General features: G+C 59.6%; 1 protein-coding gene across 9 annotated transcripts; it reads left to right on the top strand.

The window, feature by feature from the left end:
- Positions 1–41: 41 nt before the first annotated feature.
- WIZ (WIZ zinc finger) lies at positions 42–27,746 on the top strand. 9 transcript variants are annotated; one of them, XM_027583149.2, is made up of 13 exons: positions 42–133; positions 3,100–3,363; positions 8,401–8,473; positions 10,118–12,258; positions 13,505–13,828; positions 17,974–18,144; positions 19,046–19,549; positions 20,625–21,023; positions 21,616–22,167; positions 23,280–23,807; positions 24,010–24,429; positions 24,709–24,904; positions 25,937–26,096. In XM_027583149.2, exons 2-13 carry the CDS (start codon positions 3,159–3,161, stop codon positions 26,094–26,096), a joined length of 5,673 nt encoding a protein of 1,890 aa, XP_027438950.2. In that variant the 5' UTR covers positions 42–133; positions 3,100–3,158. The 9 variants fall into 9 exon arrangements, with proteins under 9 accessions (XP_027438950.2, XP_027438949.2, XP_027438951.2 ...); XM_027583148.2 differs by lacking the exon at positions 42–133 and adding an exon at positions 1,564–1,702 and having other exon boundaries at positions 25,937–27,746; XM_027583150.2 differs by lacking the exons at positions 42–133; positions 17,974–18,144 and adding an exon at positions 1,564–1,702 and having other exon boundaries at positions 25,937–27,746.

Below are 27,746 nucleotides of genomic sequence, written 5' to 3'. Positions count from 1 at the left end.
CATTGTTAGGGGCAGCACCTGCTTCTGATTGAAGCCCAGGCCTCAGATGAGAGCATCTTCCTAGGCCCCCAAATCCCACACCAGCTCCTCATGGCAGGGAGAGCATGGGTCTGGGAGGCAGATGAAGGAAGGGGTGAGTAAGTGTGGAAAGGGTTGAACTCTGTGAGTGTTGGTTGGGTAAATGAGTGGGCATTTGAGTCACGGATGGATGGATGGGTGAAGGGTAGTGTGAATGGGACATGTGGCAGATAAATAGGTTAGCATTTGGTGGAAACTTGCCCTGGTAGGTGAGTAAATAAGCAGTTGGCTGGGATAGGTATGTCTGCCTAGGAAAGCCTGGATCACAGTAGGAAATAAATATTTGAGTTAATTGAGTAGGTGGTTATATACATTGTATGAATATTTGTTGGGGTTTCCTGAGACTTGAGCTAGGCAGTGAGGAAACAATAATGAGCTAGGCAGACAGGACTCCTGTCCTCATGGAGCTTACACTCTAGTGGACAAACAAGTAAATGTGCAGTTGAAGGATGGGTGACTGCGTGGCTGGGTGGAAGGATGTGTGTAGGGATGGGTGGATGCTTGCTTGGTTGTTTGGATATGTAAGTACTTACTTGGGTGGTGGGCTGGATGGGCAGGTAGATGGGATGTGGACGAGTGGGTTGAGTGGGTGTTCAAATGGGTGGAAGGGAGTTTGGGTGGGTGGCTAGCTGGCTGACAGGACCAGATGTTGGTTGATTAGTGGATGGATGAGTGGGAAGATGGGAGGTGGATGGGTGGTTTGAGTGGGTGTTTGGATGGATAGGTGGATAGTTGGTTAGCTGATTGAGTGGATAGATGAGTGTGGATGAATGGGTAGGGAGATGAATGGGTGGTTGGACATATGGATGGGTGGGTAGGGAGATGAATGGGTGGTTGGACATGTGGATGGGTGGTGGATGGAAGAAGGCAGCAGACCTGTTCTGTATTCACGATGGGGTCGCTCCGGAGGCTGTAATCCTTGGGGTTGGGTGGGGAAGGTGGGCTTAGCAATGGGGCCCTATGGCAGCTCTAGGGGCCTGTAGGTGCTGAAGTCCAGTGTGGATGATGGGAAAGGAGGGAGAAGGCTTGTGGCTGGAAGGTAGCTGATGGGGGCAGGGGGCTGAAGTCTAAGGATTGGCCGAGTGGAGCTTTTGATGACCTATAAATGGCCCCTGGGGGAACTCCTCTGCCCCCTCCCCACTCTTCTGGTGCTATTAGCAGGCCTAGCATTGGAAGAACCAGTAGGGTGATGAGGAGCTATTGGGGGCAGGGGGACAAGTGTGTTGTCATGGAAACAGACCCTCTCCCTGGACTCTCAGGCCGCGCGGCCCCTTTAAGGGTGACCCGCCTGGCCACTCCCAATATGGCGGCGCGCCCGATGACCGCCCCCTCCCCGGGCGGCGCGGGGGGGGGGGGGGGGGGCAAAGGGGGGGGGGGGCCCGGACCTCCCCATCATGGCGGCGCGGCGGGGCTGTCGCGCTGAGGTCACGGCGGCGCGCCGGGGGGGCGGGGCGGCGGGGGGAGCGATTTAAAGGGACAATGTCCCCCGAGCGGTGGAGGCGGCGGCGGCTGCGGAGGCCGCGGCACCGGCACCGGGAGCGGCAGCGGCGGTAGCGGCAGCTACGGCCGCACTGAGGAGGGGAGCTTCGAACCCCGGCGCCTGGCCGGCGGCACCGCCTCCCCGGTGAGGCCCGGCCCGGCCTGGGGAGCCCGCGGGCGGGGCGGAGCCGGCGCGGGGAGGGGGAGGCCGGGGCCGGGCCGGGCCAGGCGGGACCCCCCGGGGCGGGGGGCGGGGGCGGGGCCTGCAGGGGCGGGGCCTGGTCGGGGGCGGGGCCGTTCCGGGGGGGGGGAGGAGCGGGGGTCTTGGGGCAGGTGTCCCCCCACCTCGGCGCGTCCCACGGGGTCTCCCGCCCCGAAGTGCACGGGCGGAGGGAGCGTCTCCCGGACCCTGGCCCAACGAAGGGTGCGCTGGCGCGGCGCCGCCCCCACCCCTGCGACCCCCGGGGGGCGTCCAGGCGGGAGGCCCCTTCCCACGCTGCCAAAGTGCTCCGAAGTTGCGGTCCCGCCTGTTCCCCGCGGGCAGTGCCCACCCGGTGGGCACCCGCAGGTGCTTCCTCTAGGCCTGGACAGGGACCCCCGCCACGACTGCCAAGGCCACGGACTGGCCCCCTGGGAGCCCCCAGGCCCCCGGGGGCAGCGCCTGCAGCCAGGCCTGGAGCCCGGGCCCCGCCCCGGTTGCCTGGGCCCGGCCTCCCCACCATCTCCCTGGGGAGGGCGCCTCATTCCTGCCCTTCACTTTCTGCCGTTACCTTGAAGGTATTTATAGGTGGAGAGGACAGCACCCACCCCCCCACACACACACACACGGCCTCCCCAGGGTCCTTATTTCTGGACCAGGAGCCCCAACCGTCGTTTTTGTCCGCAGACTAGAGAAATCTTGGGAGGGTGGGATGGAAGAGCCCAGGCTGGGTATGCATGAGGGGTGATGTTGGGGAGAGGAGGGGTTAAAGCTGGGGTCACTTGAGGCTGTGTGTGAGGGTGAAAGGGTTAATGAGAACCCTGAGGACCTGAAGGGATGGGGGTTGGAGTGTGGGAAAAGTGCAGAGGTAATGATGGGGGCACTTGGGATAGTGTATAGCATCAGAGCGCAGAAGTGGCTGGGATGCCTGCTGAGGCATGGGCATAGGAGATGCATGTGCATGGAAGCGAGGGCACAGTTGGGAAAAGTGCAGCAGTGTGTGAATGAAGGGAGGCACCTGGGAGAAGTGATAGGATTAATGTTGGAAGAAAACAAGGTGCATGAGTTTGCATGTGTAAAAACGGGGTAAACTGAGGCAGTACAGTACAGGAGCTGTGTAAAGAGGAGTTACCGGTGGGGAGACTGGGGCATACTGAGGATAGAGGCCATCTGGGATACGATGCATATGGATAAGGCTTCAGCACCCTTTACTCAGCTCTTCTGGGCTGGGAGGTAAACTGAGGCACTGAGCAGTGAGGGTGAGGATTGGGGCTTCAAGGAAGAAGAAACTGAGGCAGCATCCCTTTCCCACCTCCCCTAAGCACCTGTCTCTCTGCCCCCAGACCTACAATGCCTTGCTGAGCCAGCCTAGCAATTGAGTGGAGCCAGGCAGACAGCATCCATGGATGGGCCCCTGGCAGGCGGCCTGGCCGCCCCAGATCGTCCTCGTGGCCCTGAGAGACTGCCTGGCCCAGCACCGAGGGAAGACATCGAAGGTGGGGCCGAGGCTGCTGAAGGGGAAGGTGGCATCTTCCGGTCCACCCATTACCTGCCTGTCACCAAGGAGGGACCCCAAGACATTCTGGATGGCAGAGGTGGCATTTCTGGTAAGAGGATGGGCCCTGTGGCCCTGGGGGAGCATCCAGCCTGGTCCCTGAGGTTCCAAGAGGGCTAGGTCACCCAGCCAAGCAGGGTTTGAGATGGGATTCTGATTCTGCTTGGGTCTAGAGCCTTCTCTTTGTACTCTGCTTATTTTCCCATTTTACGGGTGTGAAAACAGAGGCCCTGGGAGCCAAAGACCGGACAAATGCCCCCCCACCCTGTGGATGGCTAGTAGCTGGGACTTAAATTCGGGTCTGCCAGGTTCCCTCCTTTGAGCACACCCATTGGGTCCAGGTGCCCAGCTTAGCACCCTGAACATCCTGCCCTGAGAGCCCACTTGTTCCTCAGGCATACCCCATTCCCATCAGTCTATCCCAGCTCCCTCTTCCTGCACTGCCTTGGTGAGTCCTGCTCCTGAGCCATGGGCCAAAACAGCATGTGCCCTCTAGTGGCTGGGGAGGGACTGGGTAGTCAGGGACACCAGCTACCCCTTGGTGCCTTGGTTTACTCAGCAAAAGGGGATCTCACACTGTCCCCACCTCAAGATTTGTTATTCATTCATTAAATACTCGGCAACTACTATGTGTCAGGCTGTGTTCTAGGTGCTGGGGATACAGCCATAAACAAAAGAGGCAAAACTCCCTTCCCACAGAGGCCTGACAGTATGGTAGGAGGAACAGAAAACAACCAACTATGTAAATAATGTAAGGACAGGGAGTGACAGGTGCCGTGAAGGTATTAAACAGAGGGCCAGGATCATGCCTGGAGGACCTGGGAAACCTCCCTGAGTGGGTGGGATTTGAGTGGAGCATTGAATGAACGGTGGGAAAGATAAGCCAGGTGGTGGGAACAGCAGGCGCAAATGTCCTGTGGTGAGGAGGAGCCTGGTGTGTTCAAGGACCAGGCGGGAGGAGCAGAGTGGTGGGGGCAGTGCAGGCTAATGCACCAGATGTCTCCCTTCATCTGCTTGGCGGGCCCTATAGGCCTTGGTTTCCAGGAACTTCCATGTACCTCATCAGGAGTTTCCTACGTGCCAAGCCTTCTACGTGATCATCTCATGTCATTCTTAAAAGATCCCTGTAGGGTAGCTTCAGTTATAATCATCCCGTGCTAGAGATGGGAAAATTCGGGCCCTGAGGGGTTGAGTAAGTTGCCCATGGTCCCACAGCTGGCACTAACCTGGCTTGACAGCCCTCGTCTTTAACCACCACCCTGGGTCAAGGTATCCTTGACCTGCCCCAACTCACCCTTAGCAACATGCATAATGTTTACATATTTTCAGAGCACCTTCTTGGGGCCACACACACACTCCATCCTCACCCTCATGGACCCTGCCATCTGGTGCTAGGGAGACAAACCAGCCACCAGGTGTTAGGACATAGTCGCTGGGGCTGCAGTGGGTGAAGCCCAGCTGGGCCCAGCCTGGGGGCCATCGGGAGTCCTGGATGAGGAACAGTGAGTCAGACACAGAGGGCAGGGGGAGTATAGGCATCAGGTTCCACATAAGCAATGGCATGGAGGTGATGGGTAGCACCCAAAGGTGTTACACAGGGGGATGACAGGGTGAGGTCACTGAGGGTGAGAGTATCCATGCTCAGGGAACCTTAGCAAGCCCCTCTTCCAAACCATTAGTAACCGAGGCCCAGAGATTGGCAGGACCATGTTCCAGGTCATGCAGCTGGCCAGCCCTGGCAGGCCTGAGACCTTGATTTTGTGAGAACCCCAGGGAAGCAGGGTCTGGGGTCCCAGAGTCCTCTCTGGGTCTGATTCTGAGGAATTGGTCACTTCTTCTCTACCGGGCAGAAGTCCCAGGTCTGGCAAGAGAGGGGGAAGGTAAGTAGGGAGATAGGTAGGTGCCTCCTCACTTGCTCCAGGGAATCAACCAGGCTCCAGTGCATGTGCCTAGGGAGGGGGGAATGTGGCTGACAAAAGGGGGCCAGACCCACCCTTAATGATGTCCTTGAGCAAATGGGGGCATGGGACAGGGGTGGTTTGACCTGGGTGGGGTCACAGCCTGGAGGTTAGAGGAGGGCCTAGGCTTGGGACACAGCGCCTCCCCTGCTGCCCTCTCGGCCTGCTCGACCCCCCTTCCTGGCTCGGGCACCTGCCCTCGGAGTCTTTTGATGCCTATAAATAGGAGCAGCCTCTGGGGCTGCTGTTCCACCCCGAAGCCTGGGCCCTCCCTCACCCCAACCCTGCCCTTGGAGACCCGCGAAGGTACCCCTGGAGCGGCTACTTCCAAACTTCTCCGTCTGGATGCGGATGCTTCCACTGCCTTCTCTCTCCTCTACTATGGCTATTGGCTTGGAGACCTCACAGCCTCCTTGCAGCCCCCGCCTGACGTTTGGCCTCTCTCTCTTTGGCCTACTGGGTGCAGCCAAGGCTTGGGGGGACGCTGAGACGGTCCACATGGATTGATGGAGTCTGGTGTGTGCCTGGCATTGGGACCAGTGGGCCGGGGGATGAATGACACATTATTTCTGCCCTCGCGTGGGGCCCCAGGCTGGGGAGGAAATCAGAGCATGGAGTGAGTCGACCTGAGGCTCTCGGTCCAGCCTCCAGCTTCCAACCTGGGACACCTCTGGGCCAGCCCCGACCCCCGTCCCAGGCACCCTCACAGCCCTTTCTTCCCCCTTACCACTGCGTCTCTGGATGGAGCATGTACCGTGTGATCTCCTTGGCATCCGTCGCTAGCCCTGCAAGATGGGTGGTAGCTGTTTCCTTTATACAGAGGAGGAAACAGGTGGGAAAGGTGTGCCCTTCGCTCACTGCTGGGCCTTGAACTTGGATCTGTCTGCCTCCAAAGTCTAGATTCTTGGCCATGCTGCCAAGCTGCCCGGCTTGGGGTTCAAGCTGCTCATGGATACCCTTCTCATTTTCCTTCTCTCATTTTCAAACCCTCTCGGGGACCCACAGATAGCAGTAGTCTATGAGGGCCCTTTGACATGGCCACTGCCAAGGGCTGCATCCAGGTACCTCGTCTGACCTGCAGTGACTTCTGGATCCCCGCCAGTCATGGAGGCCCCTGGGCAAGCCCCCCAGCCCCCAGGTGTCTTGGACACGGGGCCCTGCTTGGCCTGCTTCCTCCAAAATGCTGCCACTAAAAATAGGAGCCTCGCTGGAGCTGCTCAAAGAGGCCAACACAGCCCCCTGGCTCGTGGAATCCTTAGACAACGCCAATTGCAGAATCAACGAATCTGGGACGCCCAGAATCTCAGCAGCTGGGGTCCCAGAATCTCAGAAGCAGGACGCCCACACCCTCAGACTGCACCTTTAGGCTGTGCAGGGGCTTGATGCCACTGAATGACTTGCCCTCCCCCAAGTAGCTCACATTTATGATCTTGTGTTCTCAAGAGACCGCATTTTTTTGAGGTCTCTCTCCCTTGGCTGGTCCAGGCCTTGCTTTCCCAACCCTCACACCATCTCCAACGTCCACCTTGTCCTCCCATCCTGATACCCCTCCTTGCATTTGCGCATACCCTTAGCCTGGCTCTGCTCCCCATCCGTCTACCCCAGGGGGCCTCAAATGGGGGGCCACTCTGCCTGCAAGGGATGCTTTGGCCATGTCTATAGACACCTTTGGTTGTCATGACTGCAGGGCCAGGGGCCAGGGGGCTACCAGCATCTAGTGGGGAGGGGCCGGGGATAATGTGCAGCATCCCGCAGTGCACAGAAAATCATCCAACCCTACATGCCATAGTGCTGAGGCTGAGAAACAGCTCGAGGCAGTGCAAATGTATGTACCTCCATCGCCACCCTCACTTTCCAGAGGCCATGTGACGGTCACGGACCTTCTCTCAGGCTCTGTAGAAAGACCCACAGACAGTGACCACGACTTTCCGATCCCCCCACGCCACCCCTGTTGGCACTTTTGATGCTTTGGCTCCTGACAGTCAGCTCTCAATTTCCTGGGCAAATTGAACCATGGGGGATCAGAAAAAGAACTAGCCCTGGCCCTAGCCCTCTTTCTGGACCATCCTCCAGTTGAAGCTAATCCACCAATTGCCTCTGTCAGGCTCTGGATGGGGCGCAAGTTCCTCCCCCCTCCCCGTGTGTTAACCTTGGCCCAGGCAGTTGGCCTGCACCCCAGCTGGCATGTTCACCCATGTCGGGCGAGTGCAGCGGGCAGAAGAGGCACAGGCCAGGATTCCTGAGGTCGCTCCAGGCGTTGGCTCCACAGGCGGATAATGGAGAGTTGGCTCTGTCTGTGTGAGAGGTCCCAGGAGGGGATTTGATTCTGGGACTTAGGCCTGGAAGGAGGCCTGGGAGTCAGGGACAGGCCCTCTGCAGCTCAGGCTTAGAGCTCCTCACTCATCATCTGGCAAGTATTGGTTGAGCACCTGCTGTGTGCCAGGCACTGGGATGCTACAGTGAATGAGGCTGAAAAAGTCCCGCCCTCAGCGGCTGCTTAATGTGCTAGCAGGGACGTAGGCAGGCAGGCATCTGTAAGAGGAACCAGGCGATTTCGGAGAGTGTGAAGAAAGAAATGAAACAGGTGACAAGAGAGAAAGTCCTAGGGGATCCCTTTGGTGAGTGGCCAGGGAAGGACTCTCCAGATGGAAGGAATAGCCAGTGCAGAGGCTCCGGGGTGGCCAGAAAAAGGGGTGTGCTTGAGGTGTCAAGAGGAGTCAGGGCAGAGTGAGTGAGGGGCAAGGAGAGGGAATGAGGCTGGAGAGACCTGCAGACATCCCACCTTGCAGGGCTTTGTAGCTAGTGGTTGGGAACCTAGCTTTTATCAGAGGTAGGATGAGAAGTCAGGTGAGTTTTTACCAGGGTGTGATTTTTAAAAATCACCTTGGCTGCTGGGTGGGGGCAAAGAGAGGAGGGTTGAAGGCAGGAAGCCCCAGGGGTCCCCCAGGAGACTCCTCCAGAGAGACCCATTTCAAGGCTCAGGAGCGCAGAGGCCAAAGGCCTCTCGGAGAGGGGTGGGGAGACGGCTGGGCCCTTTCGAGGTGCCCGGCAGGGCTCCCAGAGCTGGGGTGTTGTGAAGGACCCCAGCCAGGGGGACCCCAGCCCCTCAGGGTCTCCCCTCTCTGTTGCAGACGGGCAGCCCCATCCCGGCCTCAGCGAAGCCCTCCCCCGTGCCACCTCCGCCACCCATCGGATCAGCAGCTGGTGAGTGCCACGCTGGCCCTGACCTCAGGGAGGGCAGGGGGGCAAGCAGGATGTGCCTAGGCCCGAAGGAAGCCCCCGGGGAGTGAGAAGGGGAAAGGAGGGAATCAGGAGGCCAGGCAGGAGGAGGTGGCTCCCAGCAGGCAAGCCCCTGGGCATGTGCAGGGGGTGGGGAAGACGGGATGAACACAGACAGTCAACTCTCATTATCCCTGCCAGGAGCAGGGCCGGAGGGACAGGAGCCTGAAGGTTAGACCCTTGGAGTCCTGTCTCTGCCAGGTGTTGACCCTTAGAATGATGTCAGGCCTCTCTAAGCCTCAGTTTCCCCATCTGTAAAATAGAGTCCCTAAGGCGCATCTCACACACTGGCCTTGAGGACCCCAGGGAGGTTGGACAGGAGCAGGAACTGACAGCAATGGTGAAAGCAGCGACCCTGTATTAAGTCTTGGTGGGCGCTCATATGTAATAAGCGTTGCAACGGGTTAATGATAGCTCCCATTTGTTGAGCGCTTGCTGTGGACTAGCCTCTTGGCAGAGGTTTACCCCGGTGAATCTTTGCCGTGGCCCTGGAGTGGGGGGTGGTCCTGTTGGTATCACATGTCACCGATGGGGCTGAGAGGGGTGACCCTGTGATTTCTGCTCGGCCTCTCAGTGGAACCCATTTCTGTACCTGTTGGGTAGGCACGATCGACAACCCCTCCTGGAGGCAGGGTCCTGAAAATGAAAGGAGATTTATCAGGAGCATTCATGATAAGAACCCACGTTGGTTGTGGGCTTACCAGGAGCCAGGCATCTGGGGAAGTGAAGCATTTTCCCAGCACGGAGTTGTCTCCTCCTCTCCCTACACTTCCAGGGATCAGGGTCAAGGTCCTCATTTGAAGGCTTGTAGTTGCGACCATTTTAAATGAGCACATACCTCATGTGAACTTTTCTTTGACTGTGGATATGAGAAAGCTCCTTAGATGTTGCATAAGGACACAGGGGCTCCTGGTTTTGGGGACTCGTTCCCATTTTTAGGATTGGAAAACTGAGGCTCAGTGAGGTTGCTTCGCCTTCCCCCTTTCCCCCAAAGGAGGTCAGGGTCCTTGGGGCCAGAGGCTGAGCAGGGTCCTTCAACCACTCCTGACTCTGCCCTTGCAAGAGGGGAACTGCAGGGGAAAGGGCATTCCCCTGAGTTGTTTATGCCGCAGAGTTGCACGAAATTTGCTGGAAAGTGAGACTAAATGAACTAAATCACCCCAGTTGGGGGAAAACCTCTTGGTCTTATGCAGCTGGGGGCACAGATCAGAGCCTTGGGCCCTCCTGGGAGACAGATGAGAGTTGACTGTGCCGCCAGACTCGAGGACATGCCTTGTGACCCTGGTGTGACCCCTGGTGGACCCTGCACACTCTCCCACAAAGCAACAGGGCTGGGCTACATGGACAGGTGCGTCCTGGGAGCTGAATGTGGTCCAACAGCTCTGGAAGGGCCACATCCACTCCTCCTACCTCCCCGCCCTCACCTCCACACTCCTGGCCCCTCTGAGGTCGCCCTCAGGCTGGGTCTCTGGGGCTTGTCTCAGACTGCCTACAAGGACCCCCTCCCCTGCCCAAGGAAGGGAAACTGAGGCCTGTGGCTAACCTGTCCCCATTGGCACTTCCTTGCAGTTGCTGGGATGGAGGCAGCCTGGACTTCCAGCCGGGCTCCCCACCACCCCACCTCCTGGGCCACTTCCCTGGCCCCCCTGATGGCCAGGGGACCTGGGAGCACCCCCTGGTCCAGGAAGCCAGGGAGGGCATCCCATCTGAGCGGAGGTTCGAGGACTCGGTCATTGTGAGAACTCTGAAGCCCCACATTGAGCTTGAGGGATCTAGAAGGTTCTTGCACCATCAGGGTGAAACGAAGCTCTTGGAGAAGGTCCCCCGGGGCCACCCCAGGTTCGACTGGCTCCGAGACACAGATGAGCAGGCCCCACCCCAGGATGCAGAGCTGCACCTGGACCTGCCGCCCCAGCCCCTGCCCCTCACCTCCTTCAGGACAGTGCTTGTCCCGGTGGAAGATACCACTAAGACGTTAGATGTGACGGTGGTGGACACCAGAGAGCACCTGGCAGACCTCGAAGGGCTGGCTCAGCCGTCGGAGTGGGGCCTGCCCAGGTCGGCCTCGGAGGTGGCCACGCAGACCTGGACGGTGAACTCAGAGGCATCTGTGGAGCGGCTGCAGCCACTGCTGCCCCCGATCCGGACGGGGCCCTACCTGTGTGAGCTGCTGGAGGAGGTGGCCAAGGGGGTGGCCAGCCCAGATGAGGACGAAGACGAGGAGCCGGCCGTGTTCCCGTGCATCGAGTGCAGCATCTACTTCAAGCAGAAGGAGCACCTTCTGGAGCACATGAGCCAGCACCGCCGAGCCCCGGGCCAGGAGCCCCCTGCTGACTTGGCCCTACCACTGGCCTGCGGAGAGTGCGGCTGGGCCTTCGCCGACCCCGGTGCCCTGGAGCAGCACCGGCAGTTGCACCAGGCATCCCGGGAGAAGATCATCGAAGAGATCCAGAAACTGAAGCAGGTCCCCCCAGGCGACGAGGGCCGGGAGGCACGGCTGCAGTGCCCCAAGTGCATCTTTGGCACCAATTCCTCCAAGGCCTTTGTGCAGCATGCCAAACTGCACGTGCGCGAGCCTCCCGGCCAACCTGCCAGGAAACCCTTCGGGAGCGGCAGCGGGGCTGGCAGCCCAGGCCCTGATGCCACCACCCTCACCTACCGATCCTACCGAGCCTCCTCAGGGCTCAGGGGCTGCGTTTTCTGTGGCTTCCCCGCGCCCAGTGAGAGCCTGCTCAGGGAGCACATGAGGCTTGCGCATGCCCAGCCCCACTGGGAGGACGATGCTGAGGCTTTTGAGGAGGACCCTGCCAGCCAGCCGGGCACCAGCCAGGATGCATATGCCCGCTTCCCTGATGCTGCTGAGGACTACTTTGGTAAAGCTGAACCGCTCTTGGCCCCCTCGTGGCAGGAGAACCCCGCTGGATATGACCCCAGCCTGGCCTTTGGCCCAGGCTGCCAACAGCTGGGCATGAGGGATTTCCCACTGTCAAAGCCCCTTCTGCACGGCTCAGACCAGAGGCTCCCCGGAAGGCCAGCCTTTCCCTCACCTCTAGCCTCCGCCCCCTACTCCTTACAGCCCAGTAGAAACAAGAGCGTGGTCCCCCCACAGGGGCTCCCGGCCCAGCTGGGGGACCGGAGACACCCTTGGAGTGAAGAGGAGGAAGACATACCACTGGCCTCGGAAATGGACTTTTCCCCCGAAAATGGGGTTTTTCCACCCCTAGCTGCCCCCAGCCTCATCCCGCAGCTGGCCCTGGACCTGAAGCGGACCTTCCGGAAAGCTCTGAGGGCAGCCGAGGCCTCACGGGCACAGCAGCAGCAGCTCCGAGGGATGGTGCCCCTTGTGCTGGTGGCAAAGCTGGGGCCACAGGTCATGGCTGCGGTGACCAGGGTGCCCCCAAGGCTGCAGCCTGAGGAGCTGGGGCTGGGGGGCGCCCATCCCCTGGACTTCTTGCTCCTGGAGGCGCCGCTGGGCGGCCCGCTGGGGCTGGACGCCCTCCTGGATGAGGACCCAGCAGTGGCACTAAAGCACGAGGAGCGCAAGTGTCCCTACTGCCCCGATCGCTTCCACAACGGCATCGGCTTGGCCAACCATGTCCGGGGCCACCTGAACCGCGTGGGCGTCAGCTACAATGTGCGACACTTCATCTCTGCCGAGGAGGTGAAGGCCATTGAGCGCAGGTTCTCCTTCCAGAAGAAGAAGAAAAAAGGTAGGGCGTCTTTGCTCCGGCACCCACCTCCCTCCGAGGCCCAAGAGACGCACAGCCCGGCAGCTGAGTTCTGAACCGAGCAACCCTCACTCTAAATCCTCCCATAGTGCCAAGCAGGGGGAAGTCAGGGCCTCCCCTTCTGGAAGACTGGGAGCTGCGGCAGAGGCCACCACATCGGTGGAGGTGCGGGGACGCCCCAATGCCCTGGCCCTTCCGGCCGCTGGAGGAAGGAGTATGGGCAGAGGAGGCAGCCCCAGGCAGGGAATGTCACTGATGTCTTCATTCGACAAATATTTATTGAGAGGTCCCCTCTGTTCTGGGCACCTGGGGACACAGCAGAGAACGAAACAGCAGTCCCTGCTCTCTTGGAGTTCACGGCCCAGTAATAGGAGGGTGGGACCCTGGCCGGCTTCAGAACCCCTGGGGCAGCCTGTGAGGTATGCAGATTCCCAGGCACCAGGGTTTTGATTCTGGAGGTCTGTCTCCAACACGAGTGCCCTGGGTGGTTCTGACGCTGGCAGACATGCCCCACTTGAGGGAGGTGCTGGTGAGGTGTTTGAGAGAGAGAGAGAGAGAGAGGAGAGAGAGAGAGAGAGAGAGAGAGAGAGTGTGTGTGTGTGTGTGTGTGTGTGTGTGTGTGTATGCACACACATATGCATGCACTGGGGGTAAGGGACAGGGGGCAGACAGCCACAAAATCAGGCACTTACAATGGTGAGTGACCAGGGCTGTGATGGAGGAAGCTGGGGGCTGGGGAAGCCCAGAGGAGGTCCCTGACTCCACCTGGGAGTGTCCAAGCAGGCTTCCAGAGGAGAACATCCCATCCATTTGGCCATTTCTTCATTCAACAAATATTTAATTGACAGCACTGGAGTGATAGTGAGCAAAAATACACATGCGCTCTAGACACGAGAAGGATATTAATCGAACCCTCAGCCAAAGGACTGCAAATCCACAACTGGAGAAGGGTTTCTGAGGGTGGAGTCCCTGATGCTGAGAACTATGTGCGGGGAAACGTAGAAGGTCAGGCAGAGGAGGCTTCTTGGAGTGGGAGGATGGGAGGACATGTGAGCACACAGGAGCTGATGCAGACAGGAGGGTGAATGGCGAAGGGAAAGGGAGGTGTCCAGGGTCACAGGTGGCACTGGCTGTGTGATCTGTGTAGGGGGAGCAACCCCGGGAACGGGAAGGGCTGGGGCCAGAGAGTCACCCCTCCAGGCAGTCCATGTCTTCTCTCCCTCCACAGTGGCTAACTTTGACCCAGGCACCTTTAGCCTGATGCGCTGTGACTTCTGTGGGGCTGGTTTCGACACCCGGGCCGGCCTCTCCAGCCACGCCCGGGCCCACCTACGTGACTTCGGCATCACTAACTGGGAGCTCACCGTGTCGCCCATCAACATCCTGCAAGAGCTGCTGGCCACCTCCGCTGCTGAGCGGCCCCCCAGCCCCCTGGGCTGTGAACCTGGGGGGTCACCTAGCGGCTTCTTGACCTCGCGTCGGCCCCGCTTACCTCTAGCAGTGCCCTTTCCACCCACCTGGGCTGAGGACCCCGGGCCAGCCTACGGAGATGGTAAGGGGAGAGGGTGCGGATTGGGTTGGGGCCCTGACCCTTCTCAGGGGCCCAGAGAGATGCGCCGGTGGGTGGGGGGGAGGGACAGCCAATCCGCTTTCCTGGTAGTGTTCCAAGTCACTTTACAAAGTAAGCTGACAACTGTCCTTACAACTGCCCTGCCATTTAGAGGTTATTTTTGTTTTACTCGGGCTGGGCCAGGGCTACTTCTGGATCCAGTTCATCCCTGCCTCGCCTAACAGTGATTTTAACACACGCTTATTCAGCTCTTACTAGGAGCCAAATATATTCTAAGCACTTTACAAACACAAACTTATTTACATCCTCACAACGATGCTATAAGGCAGATGTTATTATTATCCCCATTTTACAGATGAGGAAACTGAGGCACAATGAAATTAATTAACTTGCCCAAGGACACACAGCCAGAAGGGGTGGAGCTGGGGTTTGAAACCCCAAACAGGTCAGGCTCCAGTGTCCTTGCTCTTAGAAACATCTTCTGTCTAGAGCAGCGCTGTCTGATAGAACTTTGTGAGATGGAAAGGTTCTTTACATACGTCTTCTGTAGGTCACTGCTGGCCACATACGGCTATGGAGCACTTGAAATGTGGCTAGTACAAGGTTAATAGTAATTCTGTCAGACATTGCAGAGCTGGAGTCTACATTCTGGATTTTCCTTGGTGCCTACTTTGTCCAGCAGCATTGATAACCCCTCCCATAACTGAGTGCTCGTTGTATACTAAGGTTTCATCCCATTTATGCCTCAAAACCATTCTGTGGGGCTGAGGATTGTTGTGTTCTTGTTTTGTGGATAAGGAAACTGTAGGTCATCTGCTTTGCCACACAGCCACAAAGAGGCAGAGCTAGACTTCTGAACACCATGTTCGGTGGTCTCTCCATGGAGGACAGCTTGGGAAATTCAGGAATAATATTTTGGTGAAGGAGCCTAGGCCTGGGCACCACTGAGGGAGTGGAAAGGTGCAGTACCCAGCCTTGAAAAGCCTGACTTTGTAGGAGCCTTTACTGAATCTCAAAGCAGAGAACTTGGCAGTGAGGAGTAGGTGGGCTCTGGGGAATGGAGAAGCTCCTGAACAGGGGGAACTGTCCAGGGGCTGCTTGGGGCTGAGGTTTCCTTGTTTCTCCTACCTGTAGTTTCCAGGGTCCTACTAGATCTGTACTCTGAACTCCGCTGGACCCATCTGCAAGCCCCCTTACCAGTGAAAGGCACCTGAGGGTCTGCAAAGTGGAGAGTGATGCTATCAAAGCCCCCTCTCCTCTTGGACAAGGAGACCAAGACACAGAAAGGACATAGTGGCTGGCTGAAGTCACAGTTTGGAAAGAGGCAGAGTAGGGACATGACCTCAGGCTTCTTGCCTCTGCTGAAGGCTGTCGCCTGGGCATTCAGCTCACATACCTGGCTAGGTTTGTGGTGTCTCAGGGGTGGCTGAGAAGTGGAGCTGGCTCTGAGGATGGCTGGGGGCACAGGAGGTAGTTTGTAAGCTACAGCCTTGCCCTCGTCTTTTCTTGTCACTCTGGTAGAGGCCTGAGGTCAGGCTCAAACTCCTTACTTGGCACTGGGTCAGGCCCCCCAGGGATGGCAGCCTGCGTCCAGCAGTCAGGTTCAGCTCTGGTCAACCTGTTTCCACCAGAAGACCTATGTGGCAGCCCTTAGTCAGGGCTGACAGAGATGGTCAAGCCATTGGGGTGTCAGGATTCAGTCTGGTACTGCCCTGGCCTTGTCCACAGGGTGGGCAGCCAATGGGGGGCTCTGATCAGGCTTTCGGTTATCACCTGATGGGCGGGAGGGCCGTTAAGGGGTGGTTTAGAAGATCCTGGAAGCCTTGCCTCAAGGAAAGATGTCCAAGATTAAGGCTAGGTCTGGGCACCCGCCCGCACCGTTTTTAGAAGCATCTCCCACATCACTAGGTGGGCCGTAGGGGGCGGGCGCCCGGTTGGGGGCGGGGCCAACGGTCAGATTCTGGCCCCCCTCAGCTGTCAAGGAACAGCTGGGGGCAATCGGTTTTGTGTCGGAGAGAAACAGGTTGTGCCTGAAATTGGGTGCTGGCGGTCGTGTGGGGAGAGCCGTAGGATTGCGGAACAGCGCCGGCGGGGGCGGGGGGACATTTGGCTACCAGGATGGTGTGGGATCCTCATAGCTGGGATCTGGTGTCTTCCAAAATCTCCGACACGGAAGGGAGAATTCCAGGATAGGGAATGGAACAGGATCCCGGGGCAGGTCCTAGCTCCTCCCGTCGGGGCTCCAGGAGCCTGGATGCTGTTAAGACAAATGCGTGTGGCCAGAGGATTCCCATTTTAGCCTTAGGGGTGTTCGGGGTTGGGGGAAGAGCGTCCCGTCCTGTCCAGGCCAGGGGTGGGAGTGCAGTTGGCCGCCGCGCTCAGCGCGGCGTACGTGCTTCCGCGAGTCCGGGTGCGGGCGGCTCCCTGAGGCTCCAGCCCCATCCCCCAACCCCCGGCGGCCGGACAAGTGTTTCGCTCGCTCGCGGCGCTCGGCGCTCGGCCGGCCGCCCTGGGCGCGCCCCGAGGGGCGGGGCGGAACGGAGCGGGATCAGCGGCGGCGCTCGGCGCTCGGCTGCTCCCGCCTGGGGCGGCCGCCCCGCGTGCGCCGGAGCCAAGATGGCCGCCTCCACCGCCCAGTGCCGAGTGACAAAAGCGGAGAGCAAGGCGGCGGCGGGGCCGCGCGCGGGGGGCGCCCGGGAGCGCGCGCCCGCTGGGGCGCCCCCGCCCAGCCCCCCGAGCCCGGGCCCTGCGGCCCTTCCCGCGCCGCCGCCGCCGCCGCCGCCACCGCCGCCACCGCCGCCGCCGCGGGACGGGCCCAAGGCCGAGCCGGAGCCGGGGCCCGGGCCGGCGCCCGCGCCGGGTAAGAGCCCGCGCCGGGGAGGGTGCGGGGAGGGCAAAGTCGGCATTCTGCCCGCCCCCTGCCGCCGTCCCTGACGCCCGCCGTCCAGTCTCCGGGACTCCCCCTCCCCCCAAGGCCCTCCAGTCGCGCGGGCCCCGGGCCTCCTGTCGCAGCTCGTAGGGTCCCGGGCTTCAGAAACACTCTCCGCCGCTGCTCCGTGGGACCCTCACCCCGTCTGACAGATGTTCCCTGTTCCCCTTGGAGCCCCGGGAGCGTCCCTCGCCACAGTCTCGGTCCCTCCGGCGCGGAAACCCACTCCAAGTCACTTCAGACACGGTCCCTACACCATCTGACAGACGCGCCCACTCCACCCGGCGACTTTGACAAAGTCCTCGGTGTCCCGGGCCCCGGTGGCCCCCGGTACCTGCCTTCTCCTTGCCTCCGTAGGACTCAAACTGAGCATAGGACCTGCATGGCTTCCTGCTCGTAGCACTGAACGACTCCAAAGCCTCAACTAACACACAGTTTCTTCAGCCTCAGAGCTGTTTCCGTACCCCGAACGCTAAACCTGGCGCTCCCCAGGCCACTCAGGCCCCCTTCTCTGAAAAAATTAGACCATGAAAGCATACCTTCGACTCCCTGTTCTCATACACACCTCATTCAGGGAAGCTTCCTGACCTGACGGATGCCTCAGAAACTTCTGCAAAGTTCTGTGATTCCCACTCTTCCTGTCCCCATTCAGATCCCGGCTGATCCAGGCTCCCAGTTCTCACCTTACCCCACTTAGGACTCAGCTTGTGATAAGCAGACTACTATGGAGCCCCGAGTTCTCTCTGCAGCCCCAGCTGTCTTGTCTGGTGGAGGTTCCCCACAAGTCCGGTGGAGCCTCTTTCCTGTCCTTGGCTCCTTGTCTCTGCGTTGCTTCTCTGGCCTCTGACTGGCCTTCTCTTACTGAATTCCCCTTCTGACTGCCACGTACCTATTTCCAAGACTGACTTGGTCCCCTGCACAAGTTCTGCCCAGAGAGATATTTTGTCAGACCTAGGATGGGAGTCACTGCCCCAACCAGTGTGTGTTCTCGGTGGGTGGAAGCTGCTCCTAGTCCCCACTGTCAGTTTGCAGCCTTGATATCCTGGTGCTGGGGGTTTGGATGGAGCCTCTGCTCTCATAGGGTGTTTCCTCCCAGAGTGAGAGCACATGCCAAGGATGAGGAAAAAGGCTCCATGCCCCCACTCTCAGTCTTTATGGGGGCTCAGCCTGGGCTGAGCTTGTTTTCCTAACCTCACAGGCCTGGGTTCTGAGGAAAACACAATGGTGGCCATGGACTTGGGCTCCCCCCCGCTCCCCAAGAAGAGCCTGCCTGTCCCTGGGCCCTTGGAGCAGGTGGCCAATCGGCTGAGTAGCAAAGTGGCTGCAGAGGTTCCTCATGGCAGCAAGCAGGAGCTGCCAGATCTCAAGGGTGAGTGACCCAGGTGGCAAGGTGGGGGTGCTGACCAGGCCGGTCACACTCACAGGGAACTCTTGGGCCTGGGGTTAGTGTGAGGTCAGCAGCTTTCTCTTCACCCCAAGGCACTAAGGAGACCTCTGGTTGTCTTCTGTCCAGCTTCTGCTGCCCTGGGCGAGCATGGCCTTGAGCTGTAACCTCACTGGGCGGGGGAGGGACATCCAGGGAAACAGCGTGGTTTTCAAGAGCTCGCACTTAGACCCAGTTCATTTGCTGACTTTGGCCCTCATTAGCTGTGTGATCTTCTGTGTGATACTGTGTTGTCTGTATGTTGATATTGATATCATTATTGAGTAGTTGACAGGCACTGTGCTGGACTCCAGGGATGTGAGAGAGCAGAACCGACCTGGTACTTGTCCTTGGAGTCATTAAAATTGGGGAGCAGGGAGGCAGAGAAGGAGACAGGCGGCGATAAGGGCTCTGCAGAATAGGGTGTAGGGCACCACAGGGACTGTGGCTGGGCCATCCAACCCAGTGTTTGGGGCTCGAGTTGAGCTGCAGAGGCTGGCTAGGACAGTTCTGGGAAGCGTGTGACTGGCGGGTCAGTGTTTGTGTGAACACCTCTTGCAGGGACACCCTGGTACGTTGGATATCTGAAAGGCATTCTACTGGCTGGACCACAGAAGGGCTCTGCCTCCTGCTGTGTGCCCTTGGGCATAATTCTTCCCTCTCTGAGACTCAGTTTCCTTATTTGCAAACTGGACAGGCTGATTTCTACCTTGTTAGGGTCATTTTAAGGATCAGGGAGGCTTGCAGGGAGCCTGGGTGAGTGGGGTCCTGGGAGGAGGAGAAGTGGGGAGGGCAGGGCTCAAGGGGCCTCACAGTCAGCTCTCTTGGCCTCCATCTCGCCCTCCAGCCCAGAGCCTGACCACCTGCGAGGTCTGCGGTGCCTGCTTTGAGACACGCAAGGGCCTGTCCAGCCACGCACGCTCCCACCTGCGGCAGCTGGGGGTGGCCGAGTCGGAGAGCAGCGGTGCCCCCATTGACCTCCTCTACGAGCTCGTGAAGCAGAAGGGCCTGCCCGACACACCCCTTGGGCTGCCCCCGGGCCTGTCTAAGAAGTCCAACTCACCGAAGGAGGTGGTCGCTGGGGCCCCCCGGCCTGGCCTGCTTGCCTTGGCCAAGCCCTTGGATGCCCCTGCTGTCAACAAGGCCATCAAGTCACCTCCTGGCTTCTCGACCAAGGGCTTGGCCCATCCGCCCAGCTCCCCACTCCTCAAGAAGGCACCACTGGCCCTGGCGGGCTCCCCTACCCCCAAGAATCCTGAGGACAAGAGCCCCCAGCTGTCCCTGAGCCCCCGGCCAGCCTCCCCAAAGGCACAGTGGCCCCAGTCTGAGGACGAAGGGCCCCTGAACCTCAGTGAGTGCGGGTCCCGGGAGCTGAGGGAGGTCCTGGCACCGGGAGGGCTGCAGAGCCCAGGGTGGGGACAATGGGGACTACAGCTCCTATGTCCTGGGTCCGCTGGGTCAGAATGTTGGTCAGAGCACTGTGTCTCCTGTTGGGCTGGCCATGCAGCGTATTATCATCTGCCTCCCACTATACTTTGCTGTTCTTCCCCCTGGAGGCCTGGCTGTGGCTGCTGAGCCTGCCAGGGTCATCCTCACTACTTAGGGGCACTCTTGGCCTTCTCTGAGCCTGAGGGTTGGGGCAGTGAAGGTAATCAGAACTCCTGTGGGCCTGGCTTCCCCAGAGGGGCATCTTGGGTCCTATAGGCAGGCAGATGGCCCACCTGGCAGGAGGTCCTGTAGTTGGCCCTGACTTCACATCTTCCTGGCTGTCTGTGCAGAGGCACCTCTAATGTGCCTATGGGTGGAGCCATACCTCCCGGGCTGCCTGTGGGCATGACAAAGAAGGGTTTGGGAAGAACCACTCTCCTCCCTCCCCCGTGCAGTGAGCAGGTTTAGCATGGCGTCCCTTAGGAAGTCAGGCCTTCCCACACATTTGTGGGTTTTAGCCTGGGGTGAGCCCAGGGTCTGGCCCCCTGCCCAATGGGGCACCCCAGTTGGCACCTCATGTTCCCATGAAGCTGCTTCCATTGTCTGCTCTGCTTTCAGGAGCAAGGCCCTGAGCGGGTCTGCCCTTGGCTCTATGATGCTTGGCAGCTGGGTGAGGCCCCTGGTTTGCACCCACACAGCTCCCACAGCTGGGGTCCCGGGGAAGAGTGCCTGGGAGCATCAGATTGTGCCACTGGAATTTGGCCACCACCTCTCCACCCCACACCCTTAAGTTCTCCACACTCACCTTGATGCGAAAGGGCTAGGCAGGGAACAGGACTTTCTGTTTCCCAAAACCTCTTAAAATAAACCTGCGGCATGAGTCTTGATCCCCAAACGGCCTGGGCAGCCTTGAATCATATCAGGTCTTCTTGCCTCAGTCCCCCAGGGCCGGCCAAGGTGGCGGCCGTGAACCCCCCCCCTGTGTTTTGTCTCCGCAGCTTTAGATAGTGACGGGGGCAGAGAGCTGGACTGCCAGCTGTGCGGTGCCTGGTTTGAGACCCGCAAGGGCCTGTCCAGCCACGCCCGTGCCCACCTGCGCCACCTGGGCGTCAGCGACCCGGACGCCAAGGGATCCCCCATAGACGTGCTCCACGGGCTCATCAGGAGGGACGGCGTCCAGATCCGCCTCCCACCCGGGCGCGGCACCCTGGCCCAGCTGGGGCGGCCTCCTCCCACCTCTACGGCCCTCTCCTTGCTCCCCCCCCCACCGCCGGCCAAGAAGGCCAAGCTGAAGGCCGCGGGTACGGCCAGCCCCTGGGGGAAGCAGGACCTCTCGGCCGCCGCAGCCGCCGGCATTTTCTGGGCCTCTGATGTGGAGCCGTCTCCTCTCAACCTCTGTAGGTTCTCGCTTCAGCCGCTCCCTCCTCCCTGCGGGCCCTGGAGCCCCTCCCGGGGGGGTCGCAGCCCCCTCCCTACTCCTTTCCTGCTGGGGCAGGGAGTAGACAGGGGCCCTTGGCAGTGGGCTGGTTCTGCCCAGAGATCTTGTTGGCAGTTGGCTGCTAGGCCCTCTCTCTTGGCCTTTGAGCTCCATGACTGTGACCTTCCCTGAGAATAAAGGCCAAGGGTGGGTGCTGCCTTTTGGTGTGGAAGTCCATGGTTGCCCCTTGTCTGGATGGTATTTGGCACTTAAGGCTACTACTTCCTGCCCTCTTGCCCCCATCCTTGTCGGGACCCGGGACCCGCAGAGCTGTGGAGTCTTGGTTCCGTCCTCTGCCAGGACCAAGGGCCCATGCGCTCTCTGGAGCCTCCCCTCGCTCCTGCTGAGTGTCTGGCCCCCGCCCCACTCCTCAGTTCCCTCGCTTGCACCTGCCCTCCACCACCACCCCAGCCTGTGGGCATGCTGCTGCCCATGCCCAGCCGACCAGGAGACCCACAGACAAGAATGCTAATGATACCCGCGATGCTAATTACTCCTTTCTCCTGCTGCAGCCTCGGGCCCAGAGCCAGCTCGAGACATCCGCTGTGAGTTCTGTGGTGAGTTCTTCGAGAACCGCAAGGGCCTATCAAGTCACGCACGCTCGCACCTGCGGCAGATGGGCGTGACCGAGTGGTATGTCAACGGCTCACCCATTGACACACTACGGGAGATCCTCAAGAGACGGACCCAGTCCCGGCCTGGCGGCCCCGCTAACCCACCAGGGCCAAGCCCAAAAGCCCTGGCCAAGGTGGTGGGCAGCGGAGGTCCTGGCAGCTCGCTGGAAGCCCGCAGCCCTGCAGACCTTCACCTCTCACCCCTGGCCAAGAAGTTGCCACCGCCACCAGGCAGCCCCCTGGGCCACTCACCAACTGCCTCTCCTCCTCCCACGGCCCGGAAGATGTTTCCAGGCCTGGCCGCACCCTCCCTGCCCAAGAAGCTGAAGCCTGAACAAATGCGGGTGGAGATCAAACGGGAGATGCTGCCAGGGGCCCTTCATGGGGAGCCACACCCATCCGAGGGTCCCTGGGCGGCGCCACGGGAAGACATGGCCCCCCTGAACCTGTGTAAGTGTGACCCCGGGGGCAGGGCAGTGAGAGCAGGTAGAGGGGTCTCCCTCCGCCCCCTCCCACACTTCATGGGTACCCAGAGCACCCAGGGTAGAAATAGAAGGGAGGGTACACAGGTCCAGAGAACAAGGGGTTAGCTGTGCGTTCTTGCTGTGCAGACCCTCAGCCGAGCTGCTTCTTGATTCTCCATCCACACTGGGGAGGCAGAATTGTGCCATTCAATGAGGCCCAGAAGATTTTACCTCTTGGGCCACTGTCAAGTCAGTTGGTAGTGTCTACCAACCAGATTCCTAGGGAGAAAGATTGCAGGGTCAATTAGTGATGTCTGCCATGGGTGAGAGTATAGGGACCGGAAGTGGGAGGCTGTACCTTCTTTCTGACATTCCTGGTTGCTAAGTTGTTTAACATTTGGAGCCAGGTTTAAGTTAAGTGCTCAGCTCTTCCACTCCAGCAATATGTGACCTTGGGCGAGTTTCCTCTTTCTGGAGGTAGAAGATAAGCATGGTCCGAGCTCTGTGTAGTTCCAGAGTGGTGTAAAGCACTTTGGACGGTGCCTGCTTAAACGAAGCCGTGTGTATGCAGGAGTCGGTAGTCGTACTGTCCCTGTCACTGTTCTTTCTGCTCAGTTGGCTGAGTTGTGTGCTGAGCAGGTGAGGATGGCCCAGGCCTCTGCCTCAGTGCTCAGGTATATTTCATACCAGCTGTGTGACACATGCTTGGAGCTGCTCCCTCCAGGGGGAGGTTTCCATCTGCATTTTGTAGAGGAGGAAACTGAGGCTCAGAGGGGAAGTGGTTTGCCCAGTGTAACATAGGGGGTCACAGCCAAGCTGGTGTCTGAGCCCAGGATCGAGGAAGTGCTTGCTCCTCACTGCTTCTCAATGTCACAGGGAATCATCTTGAAGCCAGCTAGAATTTGAGGTGACAGGACAAGCAGAAGGGCTGAATGTACACAAGGGCCCCTGGAAGCAGATGAGGGAACGGGTCATTTGGGTCTGGGGCTGCATGGACGGGACAGCCAGGCACTTAACATTAGCCTTGAGCTTGGAGGCTTCCCGCCGCAGCAGCCGCCTCCTTCTCCTCCCCCTCCCTCCACCCTGGACCCCCTGCAGCGTCCCGGGCAGAGCCTGTGCGTGACATCCGCTGTGAGTTCTGCGGTGAGTTCTTCGAGAACCGCAAGGGCCTGTCGAGCCACGCGCGCTCCCACCTGCGGCAGATGGGCGTGACCGAGTGGTCTGTCAATGGCTCGCCCATCGACACGCTGCGGGAGATCCTCAAGAAGAAGTCCAAACCGTGCCTCATCAAGAAAGAGCCGCCAGCCGGAGACCTGGCCCCTGCCTTGGCTGAGGATGGGCCTCCCACGGCTGCTCCTGGGCCTGTGCAGGCACCCCTGCCACTGGCGCCAATGGCAGGCCGCCCAGGCAAACCAGGAGCTGGGCCCGCCCAGGTTCCTCGAGAGCTCAGCCTGGCGCCCATCACCGGTGCCAAGCCTGCAGCCACTGGCTACCTGGGCTCAGTGGCAGCCAAGCGGCCCCTGCAGGAGGACCGCCTCCTCCCAGCAGAGGTTAAGGCCAAGACCTACATCCAGACCGAACTGCCCTTCAAGGCAAAGACCCTTCACGAGAAGACCTCCCACTCCTGTAAGCAGTGGGTGGCAGGGTCCTGGGAGGGCATCTGCTGGGGCCTGCAGGGCCTGGCAGTGCCACACACACACTGACACCCAGCAGGGGCCCATGGCAAGGCCCCAGTGGGAGGCGGGACTGACTCCTGACCTGGGCAGGGCCTTCTGGGTACTCTTGTTCCCTTTGGGCTGGGACTCAGCGGCACCCCCTCTGCCTGCAGCCACTGAGGCCTGCTGTGAGCTGTGTGGCCTTTACTTCGAAAACCGCAAGGCCCTGGCCAGCCACGCGCGGGCGCACCTGCGGCAATTTGGCGTGACCGAGTGGTGTGTGAACGGCTCACCCATTGAGACACTGAGCGAGTGGATCAAGCACCGGCCCCAGAAGGTGGGGGCCTACCGCAGCTACATCCAGGGCGGCCGCCCTTTCACCAAGAAGTTCCGCAGCGCCGGGCATGGCCGTGACAGCGACAAGCGGCCGCCCCTAGGGCTGGCACCTGGGGGCCTGGCTGTGGTGGGCCGCAGTGCTGGGGGTGAGCCAGGGCCTGAGGCTGGCCGGGCAGCTGACAGTGGTGAGCGGCCTCTGGCAGCCAGCCCGCCAGGCACTGTGAAGGCCGAGGAGCACCAGCGGCAGAACATCAACAGTGAGTGCTGGTGGAAGGGGGTTTTGAGGGTGGGGGACACCTGCCACCGGCGTTCTCCAGTGTGCGTGTGCCCTTTGTCACTTCCCCAGTTGCTCACCCATTCTCCCCTCTGGGCACCATCCCACCTGTCCTGAGGCCCAGGCAGCATCCAGTCACCAGCTGTCCTGTCTTACAGTTCCCCATAGCCTCCACCCCTTGCTTGCTAAAGGCAGGAACTTTCCCAGGAGTCTTGCCCTCTGGCTTATCTCCTGTTCCTCCCTTCACCTTTCCCCACCTCAGAATTTGAGCGCCGACAAGCCCGCCCTCCAGACGCCTCTGCGGTCCGGGGGGGAGAAGAGGCCAATGATCTACAGCAGAAGCTGGAAGAGGTGCGGCAGCCCCCGCCCCGGGTCCGGCCAGTCCCCTCCCTGGTACCCCGGCCCCCCCAGACATCACTGGTCAAATTTGTTGGCAACATCTACACTCTCAAGTGCAGGTATGCAGCCCCCTGGCGCGGTGGGGAGAAAGTCCACCCACCTGGGGCTTGGTCTCCCAGAGCCTCTGAACAAGACAGGTTGGTGGGCGTCAGCAGATAGAGCCTCAAGGACTGCCTTAGAGTGTGGCTGGACCCAGGGTAAGGGCTTCTCAACAAACAGCGGCACCTCAGAGCATTAACCTGGGACCCTGAGGGTTCCAGTGCTGGCTCTGACACTTAGCAGCATAGTGACCTTGAGCAAGGGCTTCCTGCCCCATGCCTCAATATTCCCACCTATAAAATGGGGTTGGTAACAGATTTGCTGTGAGGATTAAAAAAATTGAATATTTATAAAGCACTCGAACTATGTCTAACATATGGTAAGCACTCAATGAGTGTTTGCCTGATTAAGGAAAATATAGGTCTTAGTTCATTTTTACCAAAGTCCAGGCGTACATCCAAGGCTAGGAAACTGGGTCTGAGACTTAAGGTGGCCTGCCTCAGCCCACATAGGCCAAGTCAGAAGTAAGATTTGAACTCAAGTCTTTGGAGCCATGAGCTCAGGTCCTGAGCCCCTGTTCAATGAGGCCTCCCTCAAGCGCAGGGAGTTGGTGAGTTGGGTGCATGAGCAGGGTGGGTGTGAGTTAGTGCCTGACCCCTTTTCCCCAGCTGCTGTCCTTCTGTCTTGGGGCCTGGTGGGGTAGGGTCTGCCTCTCTGGGCTTTCTCCCCTCTCAGATCACATGCTTCAGTCTGATGGCAGAGGGACTTGGGAAGCCCGATGGCACTTTCCCAGCATCAGAGCCAGCAGACTGCCCTGAGCATAGAGATGGGGGTCATTAGGGGACCCTACCTTGATCCTGGGATGGGTACAGGTAACTGTCCACGAGGAAACATCTGGCGTCTGGGTCCCCTTCCCTGAACTTCTTGGCTGGCTGTCTCCACGCTGAGTAGTGGCGGGTGTGCCCGATGCTCAGGGACCGGGGCAGGCCTACACATCTGCCTCTCCTCATGGCAGTGGCCACTCTTCTCTCTTTTTCTGTTCCTCCACACAGGTTCTGTGAGGTGGAATTCCAGGGGCCCCTCTCTATCCAGGAGGAGTGGGTGCGGCACTTACAGCGGCACATCCTGGAGATGAATTTCTCCAAAGCGGACCCCCCGCCTGAGGAGCCCCGGGCCCTGCAGGCACAGACAGCGGCGGCAGACGCGCCCTAACACAGAAGCATTCCAAATTCCCTCTTGTGCCACCTCCGTCTCCTCTTTCTCCTCCGTCTCTTCCACCCTCTCCTCCCTCTTTCTTTTCCGTTTCCAAAGGAGCAAGCCAAAACCTCAAACCGGTACCCCTTGGGGGCCGGGCACACTACAGCCGGGGCGCCAGGAGCCAGCTAGCGGCCCTTCCCCCAGCCCGAGGGCTCTGGGGCCACACACAGCGCATCTTCCTTCAGCCCGTGCCCACCTGGTCGAGCAGGGGGAGAGGCCAGGTCTCTTGTGGTGGCAGCTGATCTGGTCAAGGGGAGGAAGGCCAGCGCTCCCCCCGCATCTAGCAGCCAGGCAGGGCTATGTTTGCCATCCGTGGCCATTTGCAAAGACCCCAAAGACCCCTGTCTTGGTTCCCTCTTGCCCCTGTGAATATCCTCTCACACATGCACACACACAGACACGCACACACAGACATGCACACACACACACACACACACACACACCGGCACACACATACACACATGCATACATGCACCTCGTGAGACCCAGGATCTGCCCCAGCCCCCCAGTTCCTGAGTCAAACGACCACATCATGCCACGGTGCTTGCTCAGGGGAAGGCACGCTCCCTCTGAGGGCCTGCTGGGGCCTGGGAGCCCCCCACTGAGCCCATGATGCCACGGAAATCCTTATTGGCCGCCCCCCCAACCAGAGGGGCCTTCCTAGCCTGGAAGAGCTCAGAGCTGACAGCTGCCTCCTGCCATGTCAAGGCCCCCCCAGAGCCTTGGGGGACTCCGGGGCCCAGGAGGGGGTGGGGATGGGACTCTCCTCCCCCACCCCCACTCCCCTCCCTCTTTTCACTGTTGCTTTCTATGTATAGCTCCCTAGACCTTTCACTTTTTTAAAAACGCGTTTTGTGTAGAGAATAAGGAACGTGGATCTTTTTATTTTGCAATCCTGGGCCAGCTAGAGACCGGGAGCTGATTGACCTTTTAACTTTTTTCAGTGGCCACATTTTGGTTATCGATGTACCTAGAAGTATGTAAATTAGATTAAATTTCTCTTCTGGAAACACCCTGGGGCAGGCGGCCAGCGTGTGTTTCTCTGTCGAGTGGACAGGCTGGCATTGCCTGGCAGCCGGGGCTGGGATCGAGCCGCCTCCTCCCAGAGCCCCCGGAGGCCCTGGGTTTTCCTGTTGGCTGCCAAGCTGACCGGACCCAGCTGGGGATGAGCCCAAGTCCCCAGCTGTTGGCCCTCAATGGCATGGTTTGTGGGGGGCTCTGGCTGGCTGGTTAGCTGGCTGGCTGGCGAAGCAGCTCCCGTGAGCAGTGGAGAGGAACCAAGGCTCTGGGCAGCTGGTCTAGGAAGGGAGCCAGGATGAAGTGATGAAGCTGGAAGGGCTCTCCAAGGGCAGGAGCTGTCCAGTGAGGGTGTGGGGGACCTGCGGGGGGGGAGGGGCGGAGGGCACACAGTTGCTGGCAGCCTTCAGAGAACTGGGGCCAGCGTGCCTTCAAGACATGTGACTTGTCTGGAGACACGGGCACCCTGAACCTGAATCACACGAGGGGAAAAGGGAGCTGCCGGTTCCTTTGTGATGTTATTTATTTTCTCACTCTGCAAATGTTTATTGAACATTTCTGAGATTTTAAGAGATTTTGTTGGCTGCT

The sequence above is a fragment of the Zalophus californianus genome, chromosome 1 (assembly GCF_009762305.2).
Source record: "Zalophus californianus isolate mZalCal1 chromosome 1, mZalCal1.pri.v2, whole genome shotgun sequence".
NCBI lineage: Eukaryota > Metazoa > Chordata > Mammalia > Carnivora > Otariidae > Zalophus > Zalophus californianus.
This window is presented reverse-complemented; position numbering and strand designations above follow the sequence as displayed.

Coding starts and splice junctions, on each gene's coding strand:
- WIZ (XM_027583148.2), top strand. CDS start 3,159: ATGGATGGGCCCCTGGCAGGCGGCCTGGCCGCCCCAGATCGTCCTCGT. Junction 3,364..8,400: donor TGGCAGAGGTGGCATTTCTG/GTAAGAGGATGG, acceptor TCTCTGTTGCAG/ACGGGCAGCCCCATCCCGGC. Junction 24,905..25,936: donor ATCTACACTCTCAAGTGCAG/GTATGCAGCCCC, acceptor TCCTCCACACAG/GTTCTGTGAGGTGGAATTCC.